Source organism: Amblyomma mixtum, chromosome 6, assembly GCF_055824585.1.
Source record: "Amblyomma mixtum isolate Tamu chromosome 6, ASM5582458v1, whole genome shotgun sequence".
NCBI classification, from domain to species: domain Eukaryota; kingdom Metazoa; phylum Arthropoda; class Arachnida; order Ixodida; family Ixodidae; genus Amblyomma; species Amblyomma mixtum.
The window spans coordinates 136,504,421-136,516,421 of NC_143017.1; the positions used below are offsets into that span (position 1 = coordinate 136,504,421).

General features: G+C 42.7%; 1 protein-coding gene across 2 annotated transcripts in view; it reads right to left on the bottom strand.

Annotated features, from left to right (window-relative positions):
- Nucleotides 1-11,942, bottom strand: part of LOC149340491 (uncharacterized) — a 32,146-nt gene extending 20,204 nt beyond the window's left edge. The window contains exons 1-6 of one of the 2 annotated variants that reach the window (XM_089549260.1): nt 11,567-11,942; nt 11,011-11,157; nt 9,378-9,415; nt 6,763-6,893; nt 5,143-5,225; nt 1,712-1,805 (exon numbers count right to left, since the gene is read on the bottom strand). In XM_089549260.1, coding sequence (XP_089405386.1) covers nt 1,712-1,805; nt 5,143-5,225; nt 6,763-6,893; nt 9,378-9,415; nt 11,011-11,157; nt 11,567-11,831 — 758 coding nt within the window. In that variant the 5' untranslated portion in view covers nt 11,832-11,942. The remainder of the gene's footprint in view (nt 1-1,711; nt 1,806-5,142; nt 5,226-6,762; nt 6,894-9,377; nt 9,416-11,010; nt 11,158-11,566) is intronic. The other variant, XM_089549261.1, reaches the window with a different exon arrangement.
- Nucleotides 11,943-12,001: the final 59 nt, after the last annotated feature.

Sequence of the window (12,001 nt, forward strand, 5' to 3'; positions counted from 1 at the left end):
CAGCAGCTTCTGTTTGAAGTGAGCCCACTGAATAGAAAAAAAAAACATTAATCAAACACATTTACATATTTGTCTGGCATACTGCCTCAAGTCTCCAATAACTTTATAAGTAAAAATAGGATGCAATTCAGTTACGTTCAATGATACACGTTGCAATCACAAAGACTGGACTCGATGAAGAAAAGTAAAGTGGACTCTACTTGTTCTGGGACTTTGTTCAGTCAACCTCAGGTACTGCCTTGTCAGGGTGCACACCACTGTTGAGCTCAGAGTTTTTGTTGAAAAGCACTGGGTACATATATCCCAGTGATATGAAAAAATGCATGCCCGATTGACTAAAGAAAAATTATCTGTCAGTTGTCACCGAGCTCTTTGTGGTAGTATTACTGTTTGGTTTATGGTTGATGAGGGTTTAACGTCCCAAAGCGACTCAGGATTTGAGGGAAGCCGTAGTGAAGGGCTCCGGAAATTTAGACTACCTGGGGTTCTTTAATGTGCCCTGACATCGCACAGTACATGGGCCTCTAGCATTTTGCCTCCATAAAAATGCAACCACCATGGCCGGGATCAAACCCGCGTCTTTCTTGTCAGCAGCTGAGCGCCGTAACCACTGAGCCACCGCGGTGGCTTGTGGTGTTATTGTGTCTCGATATACAATCAAGGCATGCAATATCTGAGGCTCACCAAGTAATGTCACTGGGCTTCATGATGGCTTGCCCAAGACTGTGTCAGCAGTTTGTTGTATGACAGTGGCACTATGTACAGTCTAGGTCAAAAGTCTTCAGGCCAAAGGCCTTTCATTTGAGCCGCATAATGGAGCCATTGTGGCACCGTCAAAGACCAAGGGGCTTTGAAGTGTTAGGAGAAGGTGTCTTCTCGCAGTAGAAAAGTTCGCAGCTTAACGTGTTCTTCGAATGCTCCGTGAAGCTGAGCATTCAAGGGAAAGTTATTCCATTACAAGTGAACACTATGGCCTGAGGACTTTTACGGGGGTTGTACATATTGGCCAGAGACCAATAAAGGGGCTTCTGTCAATGGCCAGTGGCTACAGGCCTTCATTCCTGACTGTTGCCTCTAGTTTTCCTCTTGGCCATGAACACTATACCCAGCCCCTTCTTTACTGCTTAGACGAATTTAGCTGTAGAAAAATTAGAACTACAAGCAAACACTTTGCACAACACCATTTGCAGCTGCATGAAAAAATATCTTGAAATTCCCAGTTTCCCATAAACAATAGACCTCCCCGCTAGACTTGGTGCTTGAGGATACGGTCGCGAGTTTGTCTCATCTGTGGTGGCACGGGAGAGCATTCAGAACCCTTGAAATTTTGCACACGACACACTCTGGCTAGGAAATTTTGCAAATTCATATCATCCTGATATTCATACCAACCGTGATTGTACCATCGAGATTCTACTGCACTAACGAAAGAGAACATCATTGAAAAAAATTCCACATCGCATCTTTGAATGAACTGCATGGCTGAGCATACAACTGGCAGTCATATTAAAAGCACAATATCTTGAATGTAGCTGAGTGTAGTTTTCAGAGAAGGCAGTACCACCTGCGCAGCTGTGAGTGATTTTACACGGCAGTTTTCAAGAAAGCTAAAGGATGAGCTCTAAAACACAGCACTCAGAAAAATCATTGTTTATAAGCATGCGAAAACGGATGACATCGGGGAACACATATTTTATGCTCCTGGACATACTTTTGAAAAGATGAGCGCCGCAGTTCCTCAGAACTCCTCTTTTTCCTCGCAAACCCATTCACAGTAGTGCCAAACTGGACAAGGGACTTTGCAACTGCAGTAAGGAAATTCAAAGAAGTGAGGGAGCCCAGTATATAAAAAGCAATTCACAAGCATGTTTATACAAATTAATGTCTCTGGCCTAAAAGTGATCTAACACTAACAAAGTAAAGCAACATGCCCAAAGGCGTAGGCATAAGTCTGCATCTGTACCCTGACATGCAGCAAGACTTACACAATCACAAAGTTTCACAAAGATAAGCACAGATATATTAACAACACAGTAGGCAGTGATTAAAAATAGACTATAATGCTACTAGAAGTGATAAAACAAAATAAAAAAAATCAACATTCTTGTTCCAAATTCCATACGTCATGCATGTTCAGAATCATCTTCCATGACTCTACATCAATAAAAATGCTTCTAAACAATGGATGTCGTAAGGAGAAAGATGATGCATCCAGGTTTGTTTTAAAGACTAATTGTAAGTGCTTAAGTTTAGGATAAGAAAAAGAATGGTGTATAATATGCAGCAGAGTGCCAGAAGAGCCAAATATTTAGATTCTTAACTGTTGCAGTAAAAATGCATGAAGGCGGAAGATTTAATAATAAGCAATGCTGTAATGGCGGCTAGTTGGTTTGTCATCTTCAGGTTGGTGCGCTATACTTAGGCACAAGGACTAGTTACAAAAAACAGGATCTGTCTTGTCCTGTTTTTTGTATAATTAGTCCTTGTGCCTAAGTATAGCGCGTTCATTTCTTAATTCAAATGTTTCCTTGAATGCAGCAGAAAAAAAGAGCAGAAGCTAATACATACCCCATTCCTTGCACATATCACTAATACTATTATGGAAAAAACAACCTCACTGCAGCAAACTCACCAATATAAGCCTGGTACATATCACACAGTTACACACCCAAGAGATAAGCAAATAAGTCCAGCGATACACCTCCAAGCAATAATCACCATGCTTCATGTCCACTTAAGCAGCACGTCCTTGCTTCCACAACAGTTTTGATAAACAGGGCCCCTCAAAATTACCCAGAAGACACCACCATCTTGGAGAGCACTGCGCCGACCGTGGGAATGATGCAGAAGTGCTCACTTTCTATTTGGCTTGGATATAGCACTAGGATGGAGATGTAGATTCTGCTGTGAAATTATAAGTGCACTGCTCTTCACAGCACACTAACTAAATTCTTTATATAATTCATTTTTCATTTCTTTAATAAATTCAAATTCAGTGTAATTTTACTACAAGTAAATACCCGTTTTCCGCCAAATGTTCGCCACGCCAAATACGAAGCATGCATCTCTCGGGATTCCTGCGATGGATGAATGACTGAACTGCCACTTTTTCCCTCTAGGTAATCCTGAGAAACTTTATGGTTAAAAAAAGTTAAAATTAGCTACAGATTGTTTGTGACCTTACGTACAATTTCATTTTTTTTTTCCTTAAGATTAGATGCAATCCAGAAATGACTGCTGCCGTTTGATGCAAAAATAGAAACGAAATCACAAGCCAATTTGTACCTCTCTGAAGCATGTCTATCATGTCATCATATTTTTGTGCACTGGAAAGCTAGCTTTACGAAGCACTTGCTACTGCACTGTACAGCCTTATTAAAAAATTTCCTGCTCATACAGTGACACACTACACAGCTCTGCTGTTCCAATAATTGTATAGTGCAATGTGTGGTCCACTGTAATGACCTGCCACATCCACGCAACAGGTGAAGGCACACAGCTAACACGACGGATGAAGCACGCGACACAGACTTCATATGCAAACTTCTGGTGGAGCTTCATCCATCCATTCGGAAGGAGACAGAAATTTCACTCATGCTGGTCGACACAGTCTTGGCAAGGGGCAGCTGAGATGAACGTGGGGGAATTTTGTTACCTCATCAGCCCTATCTCCAATATTACTTCGTGTTCTAAAAAACTTTTTACATAAGCATAAGCCCTATATGCCTAAAATATGCTAAACAGAAAGCACGGCTGATGCGCTTCTTGAAAAACAAAAAAACACAAGAACAATAGGAGGTGGAAACGAAACCTAGGTTAGGCTAGGTTTGGTTTAGGTTAGGCTAAGTTAGTTTCGCTAAGTTGAACAAGGGAGAGAATGCCTCAGGGTGCTTGCCAACGTTTCAACAAAAGGACTTGTCTTCTGAGGCTTTCCCCTCCCTTGTTCACTTTGTGATTAACAAGAACCACCTGCCCACCCTCTCTCTGCCATAGACTTTAGTTTAAGTTGGGTTACGTGAGGTTAGCTTTGACACAGACTTCTCAGCAGCCCCTTGGTCATCTTTCTCAAATCTGTTACAGAATAACTGAATTTTCAAGCAAGAGATTGTAAAGGTTATTTAAAGTAATCAAAAACTCCTCAAGTACAAAATCCGCACAGGTGTCAGAGACACTACTACTTGCCAGTTGTTACTAAGGGAAAACATATTTACATGTACTGTCAGCATCAAATGAAATGTGAACACAGTAACTGTAACGAGAAAAAAATATGGCCGATTTAGCGCGGTTAGGCCACATGTGAATTAGGTGTGCAAGCACTGCGGTTTTCAATTCGGTTTTGGGTCGAAGCTCGGTTTTCAAGGTCAAGCTGGCTTCAGACAAAGATCAGTGATGTCGAGGAGGGGAAAGGGGGGGGGGGCCTTCGTGGGAGCACACTAAATCTGAAGGGGACATTTAATCTGCCCTAAGGGTATGACGTGATATTGTTAATGGGATAATACCCATATATGCAGAATTCGTCACTCTTTCATTTACATTCATAGATTACTGGGATTCCTCATATACCACGCCTGGTGCAGCAGTGCCGTGGTTAAGTGATGTGCCACTGCCTTACAATGGCAGGTGCTGCCATCGGTGGGGCTTGTGAGACCCAGGTTGCTCTTCCCGAGCAACCTCTCGCAAATAATCATTGACTGAACTGCCGGCTGTCATGGTGGGCAGTTTGCTCACAATCTGGTGGGCAGGTTGTGATGAGGTCACAAGGTCACATGACCTAGGTGGTGCACCTGCCACCCAGGCAGGTGTCACTCTACCACCCAGCTCATTAAGGCACCACCGAGGACAACAAAAACTGACAGACAACAGCTTTTCGGCTGAGTTTAAGAAGTGCTATTGCACTATAAAAATTATACGAAAATATTACCTTTGCGAGAGAAAATATAGGCTAGGTCTGTGAACACCTCCATGTAATGGCCTTCATAATATTGAAGTGATTATTAAACATGCTATTATTCAGCTTCCCTCAAATAAGGTCTTCTCGCTTCACTGTCCCAATTGCAACTGTGTTTTCACGTTTCATTAGATATACTGACAGTGCTTAATGTGCCTACTTATGTAAAAACATTACCTTTTGAGATAACTTACTTTCTTCGCCAATAAGGCCAGCTCCAAGGATGCCAACATGCAGGTCCGAAAGAGTCCTAAACTTGAGTGGTATGATATGATCCCTAGTGATAGAAGAGAACGCATTTCCACCAAAAGTATTGCGGACAAAACAAATGGTGCAAAATACTCGTCTGGCTTCACACAAACAGCAAAGAAAAGATACAACTAAACAAATGTGCTTGAAAATGTTATTCTAGTTACCACTCAGACGGCGTACTCATTTTTTGCCTTGGAGTACAAAAATTAGGAGTGCTCAAATGAAGTGATGGACAGTACAGACTTGGTCATAGCTTTAAATTTCAGTGCATTCAAAATAAAACAAATTAAAAACAAGTTAATACACTGCTCAATTCACTACAAGTACCCTAAGATCTATCAAGCACTTTGGATCACTACTCTTGAAAATGTCACCAGAAAAAGCGTTATAAAAAAACATTATCTTGCGAAAGAAACTGCACATCTAACAAGAAAGTGCAAGGGCTCACTGCATAGCAATGGATAGCCCATGTCAGCAAACGCATCTTTGGGCAATGGATTCACAATAAACAACAAAACAAATTAATTTTTCAAATTCCTGCGCACCATTCGCTCGTAAAAGCAAGTTAACAGTTGTTTCTTTTATTGAAAATTGAATGGAAACTATAGCTAAATGAGCCTCATTACCCAAACAGTTAAATCCCCCACCATCCTTTTTTGCATGAAAATGTGTGAGAACAAAAAACAAAAACTTGAGAGGACTAGGGCTCCACCCTAAGGCCCTGATGCGAAAGCGTTAATGGGTCCCTTTAGCGGTCTGAAGTCCACTTTGCGTACCACAAAGCAGACAAAGTCATCCTCACTTTACAATCATAGGTCCCAGGAAGTGCTCATACTACTACTGGTACAGTGGTAAGCAACGCATCACTGCTCCGCCACATGGCTGATTATACAACCACCGGCTGGGCTTGCGAGAACCATGTTTCTCTCACTGAGCAACCTCTTCTGACCAATCATTAACTGCCATGGTGGGCAGGTTGTGATGATGTCACAAGGTCACGTGACCTAGGGTGGCAGGTGGGCCACCTGCTTTTTTGCTCACAGCGTACACAATGTCAGATTTTCTGCAGAACGGCGGCCGTGTTAAAAGCCATGTTGAAAGGCAGAACGTGTTAAAAGCTGACATTCTAAGACAAACCACTCTGTGTGCACCGATAACAATATCAGGAGGTATGCGCTCAAGCCACAGTGGTCGCCATTTTGGCGCCCATGCAGCACGTGAAAGGCTACGGTGCATGTCTAATCGGCTTATCACCTCCCCCCTCCTCCTTTGGCCTGCACCACTGAAGCTAGGCGTTCAACACCAAAACGGTGGCCATGACAACACGTAACTACCTCCTATAGGAAACACTAGTAGCAGGCCACTTGTAGGTTGCCAGCCACAATTGGACTCTAGGTTGCCGCACACCTTAGGATAACAGTAAGGTGGTCAGAATGTTCAATCACATGGTACCTGCAAGAGCTGTACACATGCGCTGTAAGGGTAGCGAGATCGACCTCTGTTTCACATCAGTATCGTGAAAATGTGGCTTCTCAAGAAACTTTGTAGATGATCAAACCTACCATTCCTTTTTCTGCTGCATGGCGAAGTACCTGTAGAGGCCTCGCTCGAAGTTGATAATGCCAGCCACGACGTATTCAGCCATGAGAATGCCAAAGCAGCTTGCCCTCACTATTGCATACTTTGGCACGGGCTGAAAAAGTACATTTTCCAGGTGAGCAACACAGGAGACTAAGTTTGATGTTCCTGCCACTGCTACTGCTGCCACTGCAACTGCTGATGCAGCTGAAAGTAAAACAAGGTGTCTTACAAGTCCAAACAAGTTCAAGTAATATTTGGGGGAAAAAGAAAAGAATATTCAAATTTCAGCAACACTGATCCCTATACATTCCGTTACTGTTTTCTAGTTTCCTCAGCTGCATGCCAACCAAAACATACTTGAAGGGAAAGTGAACTATTTTCTGAATACAATGAGCTGCATATGGGTCAGATTTTTACCTCATTTGATCTTTTGGAGATGATATTATTAGCTACTGAAGCTTCATGAAACTTCCACTCCCAAAGCTCTGGCACAAGAGAGAAGGATGTTGCCATGCTGTTCTACTTGCTTCAGTTGAGCAGTCAATGAACAGATCAACAACTCGAATCTTGCCGCGGAAATATGCTGCATGTCTGAAGATAAACATAGTGCATCAACTTTCTTTCACGGTAACTGCAGTGTTAAGCTCATCACACCACCATTCTTTTACGCCTTGCAATATCAGTGCTCCGAGAATGTGAAGGCTGGTGAAAGCCAATTGCAAGCGCAATGATCTGTCTGAAAGATATGTTATGCTATCACGTGACAATTGCATTATGTGGCTGGGAAACTGAAGTAACTTAAAAGATGACTCCAATGTGACTAGCTTCAATTCCTCGCTGTGCGTGTTCGATGCAGTGAAAGTTCGGACATACTATACCTAAGTGTGCCTGCCTGTTCCTATTGTGAGGTCAGTTTATGGCTGCTTTCTAGCAGAAGGCTGTCTGTCACCTGTAATATATACAGAGTTGTAGGAGACATTCCTACTAATTAATCAACCATGGCATGCAGGACTTTTGCGGCAAACAATACAGCAGGTGCTGCATCACTGCTGTTGCTCCTGTCTACTGCAGAATCATCAGGGACTACAGGTTCAAACACTCACATGTAAAGGCCAAGTGCCTCAAAGAATCAAAGACAGTTTGTAATAACAAAGTTTGTTATGAGGATGGCCACAAGCACAACCCAGCACAACACACTTTATCTGCTAGTCCCAGGAGTCTTAGTGACAACACCGTTTTTAGTCATGCTATTCAGAGCTATCTGGAAGCTGCCAGTGCTCCTTTGCATGGTGAGGCTGTGGTTGCACAGCATGTGGCAACACTGGCTTGCACAAACAGGAATGGTTTATGGGAGTTTAACGTCCCAAAGCGACTCAGGTTATGAGGAACGCTGTAGTAAAGGGCTCCGGAAATTTTGACCACTGGGGTTCTTTAACGTGCATTGACAACACACAGTACACAGGCCTCTAGAATTTCACCTCCATCGAAATTCGACTGCCACGGCCAGGATCAAACCTGTGTCTTTCGGGTCAGCAGCCATAACCACTGAGCCACAAGGGGGCTCGTACAATCAATGTTATGCCTGATTCATAGCATTCCTTGTCTTGTTCTGCCATGTGTCTCCTTGTCGCTCAGACATGTGATGTGTGTGGCTTCAGTGTAGCACAGATTCTCATACCTTAAAATATGCACTGGCAGGTAGCATCACAAACCTGCGACATGTTCATCTAAAATCTGCCACCTATTGTCTGTACGTTGTGTGCTATGCTGCTGCTGCCTACATGAAAAGCTTCAGCACAGAATGCCAATACAGTCCCTGCCCTCAATATAGTCATATTTTCTTTTGAAAAGCTTTAGTTTGTGACCTTATAATTTTTCTGTGACTCATCTATCTATAACTACTCTAGGTTTCAAACCACTCTGTAATAGCTTTATAGCATCCCTGAGAGCACTGGCAGGCAAATTTGGCACTCTTGGGGATGCTCTGTGGCAAATGGCAATAATGCAGGCAGGAAGGCTTAGGTAAGCTGTAACAGATATGAAAAGTGATGCAGCAAACTGCATTTGCAGATCGATTCATTTTATTATTAGACACAGACAAAAACAGCAGAGACAAGCTACATCCATTCACACATGCCAATTCGCACCACACTTAAAGAAACAATGCACCTGCAATTACTGTCAGGATGATATAATGCTCGCTTCGTAGTGAAGCCTACAAAATGCATTCTGGCATTGGTGCTTACAGAAACCCAGCACAACTTGACGATGGTGGTGGTGTAGCGTCTTCTCTCTGAAGACAGCGTCACTCTGTGGTTGGTACTGCTCAACAATTAGGTACTTCTTCCACTGGTCTTATTTCCCCTACACAGTATACGCAGGATTTTATAATAGGCTTTCTGTGCTGCAGATTTTTAGCAAATGAGGTGTTTATGCCTGAAAGCATGCTGACAACAGAGAAACCTACCAGAAGCCACACATATGTGACTTTTGCCATATTGTACTGTACTGAGCCTACACAGTGCCATGACTTTAGAGGCCACAAATCAAACAAAGCAGAGGATAAAATCATGTGCTAGTGTGCAGAGATGCTCACCAAAGATCGGTCAATATAAGGAAGGAGAGTCTCAACACCTGCGGAAAAAAATTAAAACCAATAAGAAATTTATGATTGCAAGCAACAATAATGAATGCTATGCAAACAGCAATCTTATAGCAGTCATTGTAGTACTGCGTGGCACTAATTCTTTTTCAATAAACCAGACCAATTATTTGTGATTCGCAGCCATCACAGAGAAAGCTTCTTTCTGTGGAAAAAACATTGCCCAGAGATTAGAAACACTCTTGGTTTGCTCAATTTATGCTTTATTATGGTCAGGAAAGCATCGCCTCGACTACCCCTTCTGCAGCAGAATTGAAAAAAATGCTCTCAAGTACCGTGTCAGCGTTTAGTAACCATGTCCATGCTTCATATAAGCTTAGCAAAAGCAATGGCAGGCAAGCCCTCCTCTTGCTGGAAACATGCCGCATTAGCTGTCACTGCATGTCGACTGCAGTGAAGCTTCTATCTAGGCTCCTAAAGAGTTACCAGAGCGTAGAGTGCGCAAAGGCACTTGGTCAGTTCATCTTTTGGTAGAACTATGATTCTGGCCTCAACTATTACTGTCAGCCTTTATTGCACTGTTCCAAGACTGACTGCATGGCACTTTAAACTGGCTCCTTCATTTGCCATCATGCAAAAGGAGCTGAGCAGCCTAATAAGATGCGTCATGAGACATGAATGCAGGACCGATACAGAGTACGCTTATGGAATTAATTATATCAGCTTAAAATACCCCTTGAGTGACTAGTTCAGGGCTTTCCGATTTATCAACATAGCGTACTGAGCAGAACAATAATTTCACCTGTACATGAGCGGCATCTAGAATACGGAGATTCATAATGAATAATGACCACGAACTACAACATACAGCATAGCATTATTTACAGATCAGTTTTCATAAAAGGACAGTTTTGCAAAGCGGATGTAGATGCCAGACCTAACATTCGACACACAGCCGAAACTACATATTGCATGCAAGTAAATGTATTATGAATCCGCACAAGGGCAACACTAAAGAAATTTGCTTAGCTCCTCTTGCAAGAACTTACTTTGTGCTGAACACGTGAGCCTTAAGTGTAAGTACTTTCACGCCTAGTGAACACAGAGGAAGTCAGTGCTCACTAAAAAAGCATGACCAATGTGATATCAGGAGCTCGCGGTTTATCATCAATCAGCTGATTTCCAGCAGAATGAAATCCAAGACAGGAACTTAACTGCTCATTTACGCTGCATGTTTTAGAGGTTATTAAAAACTTCAATCTATACAATTTCAACAATAGCAAATTAATCAAAGTAAAATCGGGCTATTTCAAGAAGAAGGCACCAAAACTGAACATAGTAAAACCACTCGCTGCATGTTTACCACAAAGGGGAAGTACCCTACTTGATGAAAAACAATACAAAAGGCATTGCCCAAAATTTACGGTTCATTTGTTGGTATGAAAAGATGGTACTAAATATTTTAAAGAAAGAAAAAAATAATCACAGTGTCACTATAGTTGGAAATGTCAGTAGTTATGGGAACCCAACACGCATCAACACGCATGAAGAATAACAGCATTGCAAATTATGTAGCTGAAAGCTGATGTCACAAAAGGCAAAACCAGACTGAAATGACCACACTTGCCTGCTGATGTGACCTGCACAAGCTTCATGTTTGGAAGCCGGTAGAGTACATCTTTTAATATATGGGTGTCAGTGATCAGGATCTCAACCCTCTGAAGCCTCTGAACGACCTCAGGTTTGATCTTGGGGCAGTCGTCGTGCACAGTGACTGAAGAGCGATGACAAAAAAAAAAAAAAAAAAAAGTCAGAAGAACTGGAAACATCAAATGCTCGTAGAAAAAGCTTTTGTCGATTTGGGGTTTATTGCGGTAGGCTTTTTTTTTTTTTGCTACGCCGCTGCAATACAGCCACTCAAAAATGCGCAAATTGTCAACAAGCAAAGCAAGTTTAGTTTGTTACAGGAACGAAGGTTGTAGTACAAGACAAATCAGCTGCAGCTACCGTACATAATATACAGCTTGTTATTAAAACAAATCAGTCACTTCAATGTCAGCTTAAATGGTGAAGGCTTGTGGATCTTTGCCGCTGTTTTGCATGCATTATCGCGTGAAGCTCTACATTCATCATGCACTTAAGTGCAACGCAAAGCGACCCGAAAGGCAGAGCAGCATACGCACACTTTGCGACGATCTCGACTACTTCAGCTCGGCCTTTGACCACTTCTCGCAGGTGCTCGGCGATATTTGGAATCCTTGAAACGACATAGATCTCTGGTAGTCCCATCTTGGAACCCTGATATTGCGTAACAAGGGAACGAGTCGCAGGAAGCAAGAATGGCACACGGTGAAACCGCTCCTTCCCAGCGGCACGGGAAACTACACTGGCTTGCCGGCGCGTGATGGCCGGACAAAGTGAAAGCAAACGCAAGGGGGCATGGATCATCGCAATTCTGAGGGCAGTGAAAGTGTCTATGTAGAACAATCTACGCTAGAATACGTATTCATACATTTGAACCCGCGTCCTTGCGCGGTGAGCGGCTGTAGAGCTGCTGCGGCTGCTAAATCCGCTAAAACACTGACTGAACTTAAAGAAACCGCAGAAAGCTCATGTGT